The sequence below is a fragment of the Phyllostomus discolor genome, chromosome 7 (genome assembly GCF_004126475.2).
Source record: "Phyllostomus discolor isolate MPI-MPIP mPhyDis1 chromosome 7, mPhyDis1.pri.v3, whole genome shotgun sequence".
Taxonomy (NCBI): domain Eukaryota; kingdom Metazoa; phylum Chordata; class Mammalia; order Chiroptera; family Phyllostomidae; genus Phyllostomus; species Phyllostomus discolor.
In genome coordinates this window covers 46572999-46591094 of record NC_040909.2, presented here as the reverse complement: position 1 = coordinate 46591094, position 18096 = coordinate 46572999, and the positions used below count along the sequence as shown (strand labels likewise).

The 18096-nt window shown below is 56.4% G+C and overlaps 1 protein-coding gene across 1 annotated transcript; it reads left to right on the top strand.

The window, feature by feature from the left end:
- Positions 1–869: 869 nt before the first annotated feature.
- ITIH4 (inter-alpha-trypsin inhibitor heavy chain 4) lies at positions 870–16956 on the top strand. The gene is made up of 23 exons (XM_028518337.2): positions 870–987; positions 2212–2372; positions 4553–4657; positions 4787–4949; positions 5097–5207; positions 5709–5837; positions 6528–6644; positions 6919–7087; positions 7174–7299; positions 7482–7663; positions 7764–7949; positions 10108–10247; positions 10459–10613; positions 10965–10991; positions 11238–11291; positions 11648–11767; positions 12285–12347; positions 12570–12596; positions 12685–12801; positions 13873–14047; positions 15889–16043; positions 16175–16271; positions 16728–16956. Exons 1-23 carry the CDS (start codon positions 898–900, stop codon positions 16795–16797), a joined length of 2739 nt encoding a protein of 912 aa, XP_028374138.1. The 5' UTR covers positions 870–897; the 3' UTR covers positions 16798–16956.
- The last annotated feature ends 1140 nt before the right edge of the window (positions 16957–18096 follow it).

Genomic DNA, 18096 nt, shown 5'->3' with positions numbered 1-18096 from the left:
TGTACCCCCAGCCCAGTGGAGCTTGTGGGTGGACCAACTGGTATGGGGTGGTAGTGACCTGTGAAGTTTCTAGAACTTCGAGATGGGATCATCCCCATTCCCACCTGAGCCTGCCTTTCCCCCATATAGCAGGTCCTCAAATGTTGTTTTGTTCAACCTCTTTTGGTTATAGTGTTGATAAGGTAAAAAATTGACTCCCTGCTGGGGCCACTGTGTGGAGTTTGCACTTCCTCCCCATGTCTTCCCAGGTTTTCTGTGGGTCCTTCCATCCCTCCCACGTCCCGAAGGTGTGCGTGCGAGGTGAACTGGCATGTCCGCATTGTCACAGTCTAGCGTGGGTGTGTGTGAGTGCGACCTTCCACGGAAAGCTGTGCTGTCCAGGTTGGGGTCCCACCTCATGCCCTGAGCTGCCAGGAGAGGCTTTGGCCGCTTGCAACCCTGAACAAGCAGGTTGGAAAACCATGATCTTACTTGTTTTTATTAATCTTTCTTAAATATATGTATAGCTCATATTTATTTCAGTGTTTAATATTAGAGGTGTTGGGGCTTTTACTTGGAAGTTTGGCGATGTTTTTGGACCAGCAATACACTGTAGGAACTGAATTCATTTATATCAATTAGCCTCAGGTAAGATATACATCCTTTCATGTAAAACTGCAGTTTCCAAGAACTTATCGATGATGACACTGAGGACTTACTGTACGTGTTCCTGTCCCCAGCCAAGGTCCACAGGACATTTGCAGTTTGCCTGCTTATCTGAGGCCATTGCAAGTTTTGGCTTGTAGATCCCGATTTCCCAGAACCTGCCCCCAAAGGGGCGGAGCAGCAAGCAAGTTACTAATTCATTCCCCACTTTCTCTCCGGTTCAGAAGCAGCCTGCCAGGCACTGGAGCCAAAATGAAGACTCCAGCCTCTGCCCACGCCTGTGGCATCGTGCTGGTCCTGCTCTCACTGCTGGCTGCCCTCCAGACCACCTCTGCCCAGAAGGTAGTGGGGGCCACAGGCACCTGCATGTGCACCTGAGTATGAGTGATGTGAGCTGGAGCGTGGGTGAGGTGCAGGAGAGCCTGTATGTGTGAGAGAGTCAGCACAAGGGAGCCCAGCCAGAGTGTGTGTGAAGGAAGTGGCGCTGACCATCCAGCAGGCACCCCCTCTGAGGGCTCGGTGGACACTCTGCCATTCCATAGAAGGGGTGGTCCTAGTCCCGTGTTCCAGGTGAGGAATGGCAGCACAGCAATTGCCCCTGGAGGCCGGCAGTGGGTGGGGTGGGGTAGGTGAGAGCAGGCCTTACTTCTTCTGCCTGGCAGGACGACCTCAGTGAAGTTGTGCTTCCTCTGTCTCACCTTCCTCGTCTGTGCAAAAGGGTGATAAGAGGATCTATTGGGAGAGTTGTTGGGAAAAAGAAACCTGTGACACTGTCAAGTGCAGTGCCTGGCACCGAGAGACGCTCATACGTGTATACGCGCCACTTGGCCAGTCACCCACCTTTGTGCTAAACTACGTGTGCAGGCAGACAGGGCTGGTGAGGACACAAGGGTGCCACGTGCAGGCAGGCAGGAGGTGCATGAGGCTCCTCGTGTGTGCGCATGGGAACCTTAGACCCGGGTGGAAGAACATGTGCCTGGGTCAGCAACCTGTGGGGATAGGCGAGGCCACTGGGGAGGGTCCAGGGCTACAGGGAAAGCAGGCAAAAAGATTCCCAACTCTTAGAGACTGGACCCTCAATACCTCCAGATTCTCCCAGCTCCTGTAGGCCCCTCATGGGAGACTGGCAGGAGCTGTTTTCCTCAATTTCCGAGGAGGCCAAGGTCGCCAAAAATCAAGGGACTTTATTTGCTGCCCTTTCCGTGGGCGGAGTTAAGACCATCAGCTTCCTGATCCCACCAGGGCCAGGCTAAGTGAGAGTCTCCTCCCAGACTCACTGCAGCTCGGGCTCAGCCGCCTGTGCCTGCTGCGTGTTGACAGACCGGCCCCTGCCGCGTGGCACTGTAGGGTGGGGAGTGAAGCACACAGCTGCCTCTTATTTGAGAGGAAGGTTCACATATGAAATGCCCCAGGAAGTTTAGCCTGAGATCTGATCAGTTGCTCAGTCAGCGTTGGGGGCCAGGGCTTGGTTTGAGAGCCGGGTCAGGGCCCACTCTCGAAGAGTACTGCTGCCCTAGGCTGGGCTGGCGTTGAAGCCATCCCACCCTTCCTCCTCCACTGGTCCAGAATGACATCGACATCTACAGCCTCACTGTGGACTCCAAGGTCTCCTCCCGATTTGCGCGCACGGTCGTCACCAGCAGGGTGGTCAACAGAGCTGACAGTGCGCAGGAGGCCGTCTTCCAGATGGAGCTGCCCAAGAAGGCCTTCATCACCAACTTCTCTATGTAGGTGCCTTCCTGCCCCCTCCTGTTGCCCCTCCCCAACCCAGCACTGCCACCCCATCCCCTGCGCCCTTCAGGAAGAAAAGGCCTCTTCCTGATGTGAGGTGCGTGCACTCCGCCTGCAGGCACTACAGGGAACCAGAGGCCTTACTCAGGAGCTTCCAGCACCCTCAGATGTTTCCACCTGCCCCTCCACCCCCACTCCCTTCATCCCTTCGGCCCTCCGTCTGTCCCTTCCTCCCTCCACCCTTCCCTGCATCCATCTCTCCCAGCTGCCACCCCTCTATCCATTATTCCATCTGTCTGTCCCTCCATCCCTTCCTCCCTCCATCCTTCCCTTCACACCCCCCTCCACTTATTCCTCCCTCTTTTCATGCCTCTTGTCTTCCATCCCTCTCTCCATCCTTTCCTCTGTCATTCCTAAGTGCTGCCCAGGTGGCAGACAGAGAACAACAGCATTTTTGTGTCTTTTGCTTTGAGGAGCATAGACTTGGGGCATCCTGAGGCGAGGCCAGGCCCAGACCGGAGGGAGTCACCAAAAGGCAGCTTCCAGCTCAAAATACAGAAAATGTGCTAACCCCTGGGCTGCCCCACAAAGGAGTGATGCCTTGAGGTGCGGGACCTCCTTATCACTGGAAGTTCTAAGGATGCTGGTCCCCCACCCCCAACTGGGATGCTGCAGAAAGGCCATTTCTGCTGTGGGTCAGAGGCCACACTGGGAGGCCCCTGGGGTTTCTGTGGACTCTGTGAGCTGATGGTGATCCTCACCTCGTCCTTTACTGTCCTCCCCCACCCTTCCCAACTCAGTTTTGCAATGTTTGCTAAACATGAAAACTCTTGTCTGTCGCTTTCCCCACTGGAGAGGCAGTGAGGAGAGGCTAGAGGGACGCTGATCCCTGAAGCTCATGGAGGGTGATGGGTGAAGCAGGGAGTGAGCCTTTTCTCAGGCAGGGTCCCCAGTGTACCCTGGGACCTCTGGAAAACTGCTGTGGGGGCCAGTCCCTGTGGTTTGCTCCTCCCTCTCTCCCTGACTGCACAGAACCAGGCCGGTGTTGCCGCAGTCGCAGCATGAGCCTCGCAGGCTGCTCCTGGCCCTGCACCCTGGGGGCCAAGGCCACTGGTGGCAAGGCTCCAGGCCCAGCACATCTGCTGAGAGCCCAGGATTTGTACCCTTCTCAGGGCCCGGATCCTGTTGCCACATGAGACAGGGAAATGTGGGGGCAGGATGCCCCGCTGCCTGACCTGGCTGGGACACCAACCAGGCATCTGGGAGGAGAAGCCCTGTGGCCCCCACCCCAGCCCCGTTCCTAGCCCGGGGTGAAAGTGTGAGCAGGAAGGTCCCATGGTGGGAGGAGGAACGCTCCGCCCTGATGTCCTGGCTGCCCGCTCCACCTGCCCCCTCACACTCCCACTTTTTCATGATACTCCCGGATGGAGCAGGCTTGTGTTTGCCTGCCACGTCCCTACTCACCCCATAAGGAGGTTATAGAACAGCCATTTTTTCCCCAGAGGAACAGCCTGAGTGGTCCCCTTGGTCCCAAAGAGCAGCCACTAGGATTGTGTTCCTACCCTTGGGAGTCCCTTCCAACAGTTGTCCAAAACCCACTTTCCCAGAGGCCGCCCCACCTGCAGAGTACCCTGCCCTGGGCAGGTGGGCAGAGGGTTCAGAGCCGCTCAGCCCTGTGTCTCCCACTGGCCTGGGAGCCTGGCATCCTTTCTCCTCAGTCTGCCCCACGCTGCTGGACACAGGGCTGGGTGCAAACCAGCTCAGAAGGCTCTTGCTGGTGATTGGCTGTTTCCTCTGGGAACAGTCTATGAGGTGGAGGGGGCAAGTGGAGTGTGGGGCCAGATTGGAAGGGAGAAGAGAGGGCTGGACTCAGCTGAGTGCTGCCTCCTCTGCAACCTCCCCCAGTCCGTTCTGCGAAACAAATGTTCCCTTACACTGTGTGTGCGTCAGGGTAAATGGAGGCCTGCCATACCTTGCAGAGGCCATTGCCCTTACCCAGGATCCTGTACAGAGTCTTGTACACAGTAGGTACATAATAAATGGGTGGGGTCCAGCAAAGGTGGGAGTCACTCTATCAAGAGGCACACCGGAGTCCCAGAGAGGCTCCCTGGAGGAGGTGGGATTAGAGTGGGCCACCCCCACCAGGCTCCCAACAGCACACACCCTCCTGCCCCAGGATCATCGACGGTGTGACCTACCCAGGGAACATCAAGGAGAAGGACGCAGCCCAGGAGCAGTACAGTGCTGCCGTGGCCAGGGGAGAGAGCGCCGGCCTTGTCAAGTGAGCCCAAGGGGGTGGGCCAGTGAGGGTGGGGCAGAAGCTGCTCCTGCCTTCAGCCCTTTGGTCTTGTTTATCCCCCCCACCCCACCTAGTCTAGAGGGACAGAGACCTGATGCCCCCCTCCTGCAGGACCACTGGGAGAAAGATGGAGCAGTTCCAGGTATCAGTCAGTGTGGCTCCTGCTGCCAAGGTCACCTTTGAGCTGGTGTATGAGGAGCTGCTCAAGCGGCATCTAGGAGTATACGAGCTGCTGTTGAAAGTCCGGCCCCAACAGCTAGTCAAGCACCTGCAGGTACCTGCTGTGGCCTCCTCCCAGGAGGCCCCCTAGATTACCCCCACACTGCTGAGGGCGGCCCCTTGCCCCTTTCCCCCACCCCAGCCTCCCGTTAGGCTCAGTCCGGGCTCCTAGCTTACCCAGTGACCTACTTCTTGCCCCCAGATGGACATTCACATCTTTGAGCCTCAGGGGATCAGCTTTCTGGAGACAGAGAGCACCTTCATGACCAGCGCACTGGCGAATGCTCTTACCACCTCACAGAACCAGACCAAGGTGGGCCTGCCACAGTTGGCCACTGAGGGCGCTGAGGGGCCTATCTTCTGGCTGGCCCTGCGAGCTGTAACTTCCAGAGAGTGAGACAATTGGGTAGAACCTCTAAGCTGGTCAGACTTCTGAGGTCTCTGAGTCCGTGCTGACATATGGCAGACAACAAAGGCAAGGCTTAAAGAAAGAGGGGAGGTACTGGTTTGAACCCTCAGATTAGGGGACAGGGATGTGGAGAGGACACTGATGAGAGGGTCTCCTTTCCCAGGGGGAAAGGAGAGGGCAGCTGCATCATGCATACCCTGAGCCCAGCCTCTGCTTGCATGGCTCCAGGAGCAGGGGTCGCTACTGACACAAGCTTGCTGGGCTGAGGCAGTCTATCTGACAGCTCAGCCTGAGAGTTCCTGGGGTTGGACCCCAGGCTGCACCCTGCATACTTCAGATGGGGTGAGGGGTGTTGTTGACATGGCCTCGCTGCTCCTCCCAACTTCAGCCTCATCATTTCTCCAGGCTCACATCCGGTTCAAGCCGACGATCTCCCAGCAGCAGAAGTCTGCAGAGCAACAGGACACAGTCGTGGATGGCAGCTTCATTGTCCGCTATGATGTGAACCGGACCCTCTCTGGGGGTTCCATTCAGGTGCGTGGGCTCCAGAGAGCAGAGTAACCGGGAAATCCATCCATTCTCAAGAGTCTGAGCCTGGGTGTTCTGAAGAAAAGGCAAAAACAAAAACAACAAAAAACAAAGCACAACTCCTGCTAATCAGTGTGCACACCAAGGGCAACACAGACAGAAAACAAGCAGTTTAGTTTGGCTGTCCCTGAAAAAATTCCCTTTCAGAGGCAAAAGGTTTCATCTCTACTAAAGAACTGCACTGCAGGGTTTCCCTTTTTGCCTTGACTGCCAGGAAACTCACAGATTTGTTTTTATGCTCAATTGGAATAGCTTCGTCCACAGAAGTCCTGGCATCATTGTGCTGCTCCTTTACTCTTTTGATGGCCCTTGTTTTTAGAGTCTTAATGCTTTTGATGGATCTCAGGTTTATTATATGTGAATGTTTTAGTATAAATTGCTTCAGATATTCAGACAAATACGAGGTAAAGTGGAGGTAGATTTCTAGTGGGCCATGCATGTGTAGGAAAGGCTTCATCAAGAAAATGGCCCAACAGATGGTGAGGATTTAGGGAGATTAGCAGTGGGACTGAGATGGAGGTGCTTCAGTGAGGAGAGCATGGGGACCCAAGGATTTGGGGAGAGGACTGTGGGTGGGGACAGGGCAGGGTAGGACTGCAGCTCTCATCACCTGGGTGCATCTCACTCTGGTCACAGATCGAGAATGGCTACTTCGTGCACTACTTTGCCCCTGTGGGCTTGCCCACAATGCCCAAGAATGTGATCTTTGTCATTGACAAGAGTGGCTCCATGATGGGCAAGAAAATCCAACAGGTGGGTCCCATGGGCCAGGGTGAGGCCCTGAAAACTCTCAGATGCCTCACACTATCTATCAGCTCTGTTCCAGCAGGCAGACCCTCCCTCCTCCATCTTCCTGATTAGGTGGCTCCCAAGGGTCAAGGTTGGTCAGAGCATGGGGCTCATCCTGTCTCTAGAGCATTTACCATGTCCCCACTGGAGGTATGGGCCTGGGAGTTCAGCCCGAGGGCACATGAGCCCTCGGAGGCCCCAGTGAGACACCCACCTTGTTCTCCCTTCCCCTGACCAGACCCGGGAAGCCCTAATTAAGATCCTTGATGACCTCAGCCCCAAAGACCAGTTCAACTTCATCAGCTTCAACGGGAAAGCAACCCAGTGGAAGCCATCACTGGTGCAAGCTTCAGCTGATAATGTGAAGGAGGCCAGGGACTACGCTACCAACATCCAAGCCCACGGAGGTGGGCACCACTGCAACCCTGCAGGGTGGGGGCTTCTGGGCTCTGAGCCCCTCCTGGGAGCCATTCTGAGAGTGTGTGCCCCTCAGGGACCAATATCAATGACGCAATGCTGATGGCCACACAGCTGCTGGAGAAAGCCAACCGGGAGGAGCAGCTGCCCGCAGGGAGCATTCCCCTCATCATCCTCCTCACCGACGGGGACCCCACTGTGGGTGAGGGCATTGCCAGCAACTCCAGGGCACACGGCCCAGAGAGGGCAGCTGGGCCTCCATCCTGGCTTGCTGTGGGACTTGCAGAAGGGAGGGGTTCCCTGAAGCCCCTCTGGTTCTGCAATTCCAAAAATATCCCTTGAGCAAATCTGTTTTCTCACCCATGTCCCAAACCCTGCGTCTAGGGGTGACTAACCCCACGCGGATCCAGAAGAACGTGCAGGATGCCATAGGTGGCCAGTACAGCCTCTTCTGCCTGGGCTTTGGCTTCGACGTGAGCTACGCCTTCCTGGAGAAGCTGGCGCTGGACAACGGTGGCCTGGCCCGGCGCATCTACGAGGACTCGGACTCCGCCCTGCAGCTGCAGGTGCCAGCCTGCCCCTGGGGGCTGCATGAGGGAGGGATGGCTCTGAGAGGTGGACAGACTCCATCCTGCCCTCGTGACACCACTGCCCCCGACCCTGCAGGACTTCTACCAGGAGGTGGCCAACCCACTGATGACAGCAGTGACCTTTGAGTACCCGAGCAACTCTGTGGAGGAGGTCACCCAGAACAACTTCCGGCTGTTCTTCAAGGGCTCTGAGGTGGTGGTGGCTGGGAAGCTCCAGGGCCAGAGTCCTGATGTGCTCTCAGCCAAAGTCCACGGGCAGCAGGTGGGTGTGGCCAGTTGTCCTGGAGGGGAAGGGCAGCTGGAGCAAGAAGTCAGAGGGGCTGGCTTCAAACCTCAGCCCTGCCAGGCTCCACCAACTGACCTTGAGCGAGTTCCAAAGTGGCTCCTGTCACTTGTGGATGACATCAGTCTCCACTACATGGGCTGGTGGTGGAGAGTCGATGAAATAACGCTGTGATTCCCCTGAGAGCGCCTGTGGTTGCCTGCATGTGGTAGGTGCTCCGTCGTCCTTGTGTCTCTGCGGTGCCACGGGTGCGGGGTGCTGGGCCTCCCCTCTGTCCCTGCACCAGCCCTCTGAGGCTGCTGTCAGGCTGGGAGGGCTGCTCCCTCTTCAACGAGGAGCAGACTGAGGTCCGACTTTTCTGGGTGGCACTGCAGCTGGGCAAGCCCCCAGCTCACCACCTGGTGCCCGGCTGGGAGCGGTCTTCCCTGTCTGTGCTGCAGTGGCCTCCTTGTCCCACAAAGAGAAACTGAGCACCTGCTCTGTTCTAGATCCTTCTGTAGGCCCTAGGGGCACTGCTCTCATGGGAGAGACAGTGTGGGTGAATCGCTGTACCAGCAGGGACATGTAGGTTGGGTGTCCCTGCAGACGAACCTGGGGAGTCAGGAGCAGCACAGGAGACCCAACCTGGCCTGGGGATCAGAGAGGACTTCCTGGAGGAGGCTTAGCTGAGACTGTAGGATGAGTAGGAGGTGGCAGAGGCCAGATGGTGAAGTGATGGAGGAATCTTTCAGGCTTGCATGGCAGGTGGGCAGGCTGTGTGGGGACAACAACTGGTGGACAGGGTCCAGGTGGGCATGGGGGGCCCAGGGCCAAGTCTTGGAAGAAGTAGCCAAGTGTCACGATGAGCAGTGCATGCAGGGTGACCAGCCTGTCTGGCTTCAAGCCCTGCTCTGCCCACTCCCGGCAGGGAGTTGCCTAATCTTGTGTCTCAGTTTCGTCTTGTGTGAAAATGAGAATTGGTCACTCTGCCCACCTTGTAAGACTGCTGTGGGGGTCATGCCTGGCACTGTGTGGGCATCCCAAAACATGTGAGCTGCTGGTATTACCCTGCAGGCCAGGGGTTCCCAAAGTGTGGAACCCACAGTGACTAGAGGGAGTCACAACATGTCTTTTTTTTTAGTAAGTATGCATTTATTTTAACATGTCTTCTGAAAACTATAACTCAAATCCCAGACCTAAGCTTTCACAGGTATTGCTTGGGAGAAAGCCAAGTGAAGAATGTTAGTCTATTTAAAGTCCATGTAAGGAAAAGCGTCAAATAAATAACTGTATGTGTGGATAGGACAATGTTCGTGCAGGTGGCCTGCACGTGACAGAGGTTTGGGGGGGCCGGGTTCGGGAGAGAGATGGTGGAGGCTGGGCCCAGCAGCAGGGATGGGAGCTGGTCCACACTGGAAAGCTCTGTAGCTGCTGTGGGAGTTGTGAAAAGACCAGGCTGCAGCCCCTCTTCCCCAACCCCATTTCCCAGGTGGCTGGCCAGGTAGGCCTGAGCCCAAAAGGCCCCACCCTGGGGCAGGGAGCAGCAGTCCACCCAGAACTTGGGCACACACCTCACTGTCACCACTGCACTGTGCCCAGCCCCAGCAGAGGGCACCAGCTTGGTCAAGGGGACAGCTTGTTGGAGTAGATGGGCCCCCAGATCCTGTCAGGGCCATGACACCTGAGTTCTCTTCCCAACCCTGTCACTCACTGCTGGGAAAGGCACTTCCCTCTCTGTCCCCAGGTCTCCACCTTTGGGGTGAGGCCGGGCTGTGTCTGGGGACCCTTTCTGCTCCAAACTGCACTTGCTGCTGTTCCTGCACCGGCCTGGGTCCCGCCCCGCCCTCATTTTCCTTCCTCCCCAAAAGCCCCACCTGATCTGAGCCCCAGCCCTGCGCCTGCCAGGTGGCACCTGCAGTAGTTTCCACTTTTTCTCTCCACTGCCTTCTCATCCTTGGGGGCCCTGTGGCTGAGCCCCTCAGACCCTAAACTCCCTCCCTGTTCCCCACTCCACTTGAAGGAAATGTAGTCCTCACAGCCAGTGCACGGGCCCTGCCGCGGCTCCCACCAGCTTTCTCAGGGAAGTGCTCCGAAGCACTGGGCCAGGTGCAGGCGCCAGGCCCTCACCGGGCCAGCCCTGGCGGGCTCCTCTTTCCAGAGCATGCAGAACATCACCTTCCAAACGGAATCCAGCGTGACAGAGCAGGAGGAGGAGTTCCGGAGCCCCAAGTACATCTTCCACGGCTTCATGGAGAGACTCTGGGCATACCTGACCATCCAGCAACTGCTAGAGCAAATGTGAGTGGCCTGCACCCCCAAGGGCCCACTGAGGTGGCTACACATGGCCTCAGGTCCTCCCTGAGCTCCTCACAGGTGGTGCAGCCCAGCTGGCGTGGGGTATCTCCTAGCCATGCAGAGCGGGGTCCTGGTGCTGTGTCTGAGCTCCACGCTCACTCCTCCAGCCAAGCATCCGGGGACCTGCTGAGCCTCTGATGCTCTCATCCTGTAGGGTTTCCGCGTCAGATGCCGATAAGCAGGTTCTGAAGACCCAAGCTCTGGGCTTGTCGCTCAACTACAGCTTTGTTACCCCCCTCACGTCCATGGTGGTCACCAAACCTGAAGGCCAAGAACAGTCTCAAGTTGCTGAGAAGCCTGTGGAAAATGGTGTGTGTGGGAGTGGGCTTTTAGCCCCTGGGGAGCCCAGACTTTTGACCCAGTGTTCTCCCATTCTCTCCTGACACCCCAACAAAGATTCTAACCCTGCCACGGGCTCCCAAGACCCCCAGGAGATGCATCCCATTTCACTGATGAGGAAACTGAGGCCAGTCTCCCAACTGTCCCAAGTTCACTGCACCTATGTAGTGCTGGGGTTGGGAAGCAAGGTTAAATATAAGCACTTTGAATGTATCAAAAAAAAACAAACCCAACTATGTATCTCTCCTCTCTCTCTCTCTCTCTCTCTCCCCATCTCTTTCTCTGTCTCGTTCCCTCTCCCCCTCTTTTTGTTTTATCCAGGAAACAGTCACAGGAATGTTCATGCAGGTAAGGGCCTAATACCCTCAAGGGCTGGCCTACATGACACTTGGCTGATGAGGGCCGATGACAACAGTTCCACAAAGTCACTGGCCAGGGCCTCTCCAGCCCCACCCCGCTGCTAAGGGGGGCTGTCGTCTGCCCCAGCACACTGGTGGGTGTAGTCACCTGTTCATTCAGATACTGGCTGTCCTAGGCACGAGGGGCACAGTCCCCCTCCAGCTGGATGCACACGCAGGTCTCTTTGATTTTCAGGTCACGCTGGCTTCAGATTTCATTCCTTGGGACACGGAGGGCCCAGACTACTAGGTAGCAAAAGAGGAGAGGGGTGGGAAGGGAGACTGACAGAAGCTTGACCCTTGTCACAGACTGGTCTCTGCCCTGACTGTTGGGGGAGTGACTTGCTTAGCTCACCTGGCTGGTGGCAGGGCTGGGACTCAAGTGCAAGTGTGTCTGATTAGGAGGAAGCTATGCAGAAGAGTCCATTTCTACAGCTTTGAATTTCTCCTGACTGTGGAGGGAGAGACTCAGAGCGCTAGGTGTGGGGAAGGAAGCCGCCTGCCCTCTCTCTCTACGCCCTTCTCCTGGGGTGGGCCCCAGGGCCTTGGCAGTGGGGACCCATGACACTGCTTGGCAGAAGACTGCAAGTGTCAACTTTTCTAAAGCTGCAGCTCCCGGGATGCCACTTGGCTTGCCAAAACTGAGACAACCTGGACCTGTTGTTCACCGTCGCTTATATATACCCCCTCATGATGACTTGGATCTGAGCCTGCACAGCCTGTCAGGTGAGCCACTTTCTGACCTCAGAGGGCCTCGCGTCCTCAGGTGACAGGAAACCCACCTGCAGTGCTGAGCGAGAGAAAGCACCGTGCGCAGGCCGGGCCCAGGCCAGGGGGAGTGGTTGTGGACGTGACATTCAGTAGCATGGCCTGTATTTTCACTGAATCGGATTGATTACATTCTGGAGGCTAGCTCAAGATGGAACCTTCTAGAAAGGGAAGGCTTCCTTCATTCCCAAAGCCATTATTGGTTCCATGAGCTGTTTCCCACCTCCAAATCTGGACTCAGACACAGCCACAAAGCCAGGCTGGACCTTGTTTCCTCAGCACTTGTCCCAATAGTATTGTGCTTCTGTTTGAAAATCTCTTGGCAAAGGTTCTCCTAGGTTGGGTGCATGTGGGGCAGGGGTCGCAGGGCTGGAGCCCTGTGGTGGGCAGGTGGCAGTGATGGCCAGAGGGCGTGCTGATCCCACTGAATCCTGAGTGCCTTCTTCATTTCTGTTCCTTGCTGTTCCTGTGCTAGCGCCTACCCTCGCAGATCATGTTGGAGACTTGCATGAAGATGACGTGGATTTAAATATCAAAGGTAGCTCTGAGACCAGAGTCTCTGTAGCACACTATGGCCCCATAGCAGAAAGACCCTGGGATGAGAGTGCCCTGGGATCTCTACGAACCTGTTACATGGGTTTCTCAATGTCAGAGTGGAGAAGGAACCCTGGCCACACCCATCCACAACTCCATCGTCAGCTCCCCTGCCCCCAACACCCCAGGAAGGGGATGCTGAAACCCAGACTTTTTCTTCTTTCAGAAACAGATCCAATAGCCCGATTACCAGGTAAGTTACTAGCCCCCCTCAACCCCCCTTCCCATGCCTGCCCCCCAGCTCGCTCTGCCTGCCCCAGGAACCTCATCTGCTGTCCCAGACATCACCCAGGCTCCTGCTGTCATCCTGCCGCTGCCTGGGCAGAACACGGACCGGCTCTGCGTGGACATCAAGCACTCTGAGGGGCCAATGAACCTGTTCTCAGACCCTGACCAAGGTGAGACCCTGACCAGTCACCCACCCAGAGAAACCCGGGCGTACCACCCAGCCCCAACTCGCCACCCTGGAGACAGCACCGGGACACCTGCCCATAGAGGCACACATGCCCCGTGTGGGCCTGTCTCAAGTCATGGAGTGGTCACGCCCCTGAGCACTGACGCCTTCGCTCATACGTCCTCCCCATAGACCTTACACTGGGTGCCACATATGCAGGGCTGGGTGGCCTGGCACTTCAGGGTGACCAGCTATGGGCTTACCCCTAGGCATGGCCATACTTCAAGGGTAGAGAGATGGACCGGGGTGAAGACGAGCACAGTGGCCTGTGGTCAGGACCCAGAACGATGTAGAGACAAGCCTGTCTGAGGGTCAGGAGACAAGAGCTGTCTGAGGGTCAGGGCTGACTACACAGGGTCACACAGGAGTGACTGGGCCTTGGCAGACAAGTGGGTGTCCACTAGGAAGAGGAAGAGGAAGAGGAAGAGGAAGGCGGAAGCCCAGAGCCCTCGAAGATTGTAGTGGCGCGGTAGAAAGTGTGGAGGAAGTGAATGGTAGGGAGTGGGGGGGTGCTGACCAGATGGCTTCCCAGCCCCGGCAGGGTCTTCCTGGTCATGCTGAGGTGTCACGTCAGACGTGGGGACGTGCAGCACTTAGAGACGCTCAGACCTGGTCCCCCACTCCCACACGCCATGCCAGGCCGAGTCCATTGGCTCCCTGAGGCGGGTACTGATTTCCCATCTTGCTCTTGGCCAGGGTACCTAGCTCAGGGCCAGGCATGCTACAGGGGCTTTAAAATGTTAATTCACTTCAGGCAAGATCTCCCTCCCGAGAGGGCTGATCTGATGGGACCATCACTGAGGATGTGGGGCCCTCCCAAAGTCAAATGAAACCAAGGGATGAGAGAAAAGACTGTGGAAACCAGACTCCAATGTGAAGAAATGCTGGGGAAAGGGCCCTGAGGAGGGGAGTTAGGGAGGGACAGTTCTGGGGGACATAATCAGAGAGAGACCTCCTGTTCAAACTGGTGCCCAGTGGGAGCCATGGCTCTGACCCCTGCTCCTGGCTCCCTCAGGGATTGAGGTGACTGGCCAGTATGAGAAGAAGAGGGCCCAGTTCTCATGGATCCAGGTGACCTTCAAGAAACCCCAGCTGCAGGTCCACGCGTCTCCTGAGCACGTGGTAGTGACTCGGGACCGAAGAAACACTGCATACAGGTGGAAGGAAACGCTGTTCTCAGTGATGCCCAAGTGAGCCTCAGGCTGGGCACTGGCAATGGCCTCTCAGGCTGTGTTAGCTGGTGATAGTACTGACAGGTGGCCTGAGACCACAGGCTTGGGGATGGAGTGGTTGGGCTGGGCATGAATCCTCTGCAGTGGGCTGTACCCACAGGTGGGGCGGAGAGGCAGAGAGCCTGCACCATACCCCTGGTGCTCTGGAGGGCATCAAGGGGTTGTTCTGGGCAGCTGGCTGCCCTCACACCTAACCCAGGTCACTGTCCCCATGTAGGGGACAGTGTGGTTTAGAGCTAGCTCTGCTGCTAGTCCTGTGTGACCCTGGGCAGGCTGCTTAGTCCCTCTTAGCCTCAATTTCCCCACTCATAACTGGGGAGAATCACCCCATGCCTGAGTTAGAGATGAGGAAATGTGGCCGGGGAGCACTTTGCTCATTAGAAGGGGTACTGCCCACTGGGCATGCTGGAAAGCAGCTTGCCCATGCGGCAAGGTAATGAGGACAATAATGAGAAGCTGGAAGTCACTATCCACCAGGAGAGGTAATGAATGTTTTTCTTAGCACACTCCTGAAGCCCCAGTGAGGGGAGGCATGCCCGTCTGGCGTCTGACCCCAGGTGGCTGGTGGGTGATGGAGGTGGATGGTGACCTCTCCTGGGCGGGGCTGCCCCACCATAGAGCCTTCCAGAGGCAGCTCCCCAGCTCTGGAAGTCACAAGGGGCCTGGGAGGAAGCCGAGACCCAGGCCCTCTTGGAGCTTTGCTCTCTGAGCCCCCAGCCTGTGCTGAGTACGAAGAGCCTTGTCTGTTCCCTCTGACTGAGCTCTTCAGGAGAGACTGGTTTCCATCTGGCAGGTGTGTGAGCACCCAGCAAATCCAAGGGGCTCACCTGAAAACCTCCCAATTTCATAGACCTTAAAATTTCTGGTTATCTGATAAATATACAAGGCATTTCTCTGCCTTGGACATATACACCAGAAGGTGGAATAAAGAATTCCTATTAATGGTAGTGACAGAGAGTCCACACACCTTCACAGACCAGAGAAGGCATACATGAAGAAAAACAGACCACACCTCTTATACCGAATCATGCCAAGACGTTATAAATTCAGTGTAAGTCCATTTAAAACAACCTCAGCATCACAGCAGAGCCTTATCCAACATGCTTGAAGGAGCCTAACATTCCTAAGAAAAACAAGAAAGTGTAAGAGTTTCAAAGATTATTTTAAGTAAAAGAGAAGGGGACAGAATGAGAATAGACTTGCCCTTCTAGACATTAAAACATGCAGCGAAGCACTGATCATCAAAAGAAAGCAGCAGTGGCCATAAACACAAAAGGGACAGAGTGCATGTGCCAGATACCCCCTGAGTCACAGGAAACGGATTCGTGAGAAACCTAATTCAGAAACCCAGAGGGACGGGAGCTATTAGTGTTACAAATGCTGGGATCATCAGATATTATTATTTTTAAAAATATTTTATTTATTTATTTTTAGAGAGGGAAGGGAGAGAGATAAAGTGAGAGAGAAACATCAATGTGCGGTTGCTGGGGGTCATAGCCTGCAACCCAGGCATGTGCCCTGACTGGGAATCGAACCTGCGACGCTTTGGTTCGCAGCCCATGCTCAATCCACTGAGCTGTGCCAACCAGGGCTATCAGATATTATTAAATTAACTTTGGTTCTGGTTTGCTAATGAGGAAACTGAAGCTCAGAATTTTTCATCGACTCCCCATGCAAGGCCACAGTAGGGGTTCCTGAGGACAAGTGGGCAGCCCCAGCCACTCCCGCCCCAGTTGCCAAGGTCCCCTGGGGGTGGCCCCATGCTTACCTTCCTCTCAGGAGGCTGGGTTTCCCCATAGCTTCTTGATGACCATGGACAAGGCAGGGGTCCTGATGCTCAGAAGCCAAGACAAAGTGACCATCGGCCTGCTGTACTGGAAAGGCCCCGGGCAGGGCGTCCGGCTCCTTTTGCAGGACACCGACCACTTCTCCAGCCACGTCAACGGCACCTTTGGTATGCTGGCCATGGCCCTGGCTCTGGGAATCCTCCGAAACCACCTCTGCCTTCGCACAGGCAGTGACCCGCCTGCATGTGCACCCATTTCCGAGTCTTTACCCCTCACTGACACGTCCGTTGTCTCTCAGGCCAGTTTTACCAGGGTGTGCTCTGGTTGCCTTCAGCAGCAGCTGATGACAGCAAGCGAACACTGATGGTTCAAGGGCATAACTACCCTGCCACCAGGTGACTCGGTGCAGACAGACCGGGGATGGGGGCTGGGAGGCTGAGAGTGGCCCCGGGGCCTCCACCCCCCTGCCCTCGCCTGGGAACAAGAGACAGTCAAGGGTAAGGTCAGTCAGTGCCTTAGACGCATCTGACCCACCTCTTAGTGTGGCCCCACAAAGGCCAGTCAGCTCAGACCCACAGAAAACATGCCAGGCAGAGGCCACGAGGGTGAGTTGGGGGCCGTAGGAAATTCTCTGAACCTTTGGAGCCCTGGACCCGGGATGCCACACAGAACTGGGTCCCCTTGGGTGACTGGGCCTTGTCAGCCTGTCCTGGAGGGAATTCTAAGGGCCCCAAAATTCCACCCTCCATGTTCCTGTCCCCAACTCTTACCCTCTTTTTCCACCACACCTGAGGTTTGCTAACTGTCTGTCTGTCTGTCTGTCCATCCATCTGTCTGTCTATCCATCCCAGAGAGCCCAAGCTGGATTACCAAGACGGGACCCCAGGAATAGAGTTTTCCTGCTGGTCTGTGAAGCTATAGTCCTGATGGGAGGAGCCACCCCAACCCGCCCCGCCCCGCCCCCATGCCACACTGCTGTGTGCTGCATCCTGTGACCGCAGGGCCACCTGTGGGGCCTGAGCTATGATGGGGAGGGGAGTCCCACTTATTACAAATAAAGAAAGGCAGCGTAAGCCGGGGGAGTGAGCGTCTGTGTTTCCATGTGGCCAAATCCTGGGGCCTCATTCGTCGGAGGGGCCCCCACAGAAGGTTTGCCAGGTGCCAGGGACATGCCACCTGTCTCTCCATCAAGTCTGGCTGGCCGGCAGGCATATTGGCCAACTTGCTGCAAGACAAGGGAGCAGCCCTGGGGGCTCTGTCGGACTTGCTGTGGGGCAGCTCTGACGTACCAAGATGGGAGAGGGGTGCCCAGCTCGCCCCTCCAGGACACCACCACCTGGGCTGGGCTGTGGAATTCACGCAACGACAGAGGGGTCGAGGTTGACTTTCTGGCCCAGCCAGCAGGGCAGGTGTCTGGTGTGAACAATTAGACGTAGGTCTGCCTTCATCGTTTTGTGCACTGAGTGCTTTCCAGCACCTGTTCAGGACAGACCCTGCTCAGAGTGCTGTGGGTACACCAGGCACCATAACAGACGGTGCCCACTTGGACAGCTGCCACCCAGAGAACCCAGGTGCCGTGAGGAGCCCAGAGCAAGTCATCTTGCCCTACCAGGGAATATCAGGGAAGGTTTCCTAAAAGTGGCATGGTGGGGATTGAGTTCTGAGGAACACAGAGAAGTCGGACCAGCAGAAAAGGAGAGCAAGGACACAGGCCTAGAGCCAGGACGCTGTGCACGGCATTCAGGGCAGGAAAGGGAAGCAGCGCCATGGGTGCAGAGGGAGGGGATGCCGCAGGGGTGGAGAAGCAGGACCAGGCCGGCAGGGACTGTGTGTGCCTTGCCATGGAGCATGACTTCTATCCTAAAAGCCAGGGGAGCTGCCAGGGGAGCCCCCAGAGGCTGCAGACAGGGCCAGGCATGGCCAGAGTGATGTGGGACTGGGGCCAGGACAGTCTGCCAGGAGCTGGCCTGTGGGGAGGGTGTCCCTGACTGTGCTGGGGGAAGGAAAGGGGCAGATTTGGGCTGGGGGCCTCCTCTGCCTTTCTGCCACCCTGCGGGACTAGGCTGCTAGCTGGAGTGGCAGGGTGAGGACAGGGATTTCAGAAGGACCAGAAACCATATGATGATGTGTCTTCACACCCTCCATCTGGCAGGAGGTTTTTCCCCATTTCACAGATGTGTGAAAACTGGTCCCGGGATGACTGGTTGAAAGCTACATGGC

What these genes read in the sequence shown, in the direction of transcription:
- ITIH4 (XM_028518337.2), top strand. Translation starts at nt 898, where the DNA reads ATGAAGACTCCAGCCTCTGCCCACGCCTGTGGCATCGTGCTGGTCCTG. An exon ending in ACTCCGCCCTGCAGCTGCAG is followed by an intron (nt 7,664 to 7,763) that starts GTGCCAGCCTGC and finishes CCGACCCTGCAG; the next exon opens with GACTTCTACCAGGAGGTGGC. An exon ending in CCACGTCAACGGCACCTTTG is followed by an intron (nt 16,044 to 16,174) that starts GTATGCTGGCCA and finishes GTTGTCTCTCAG; the next exon opens with GCCAGTTTTACCAGGGTGTG.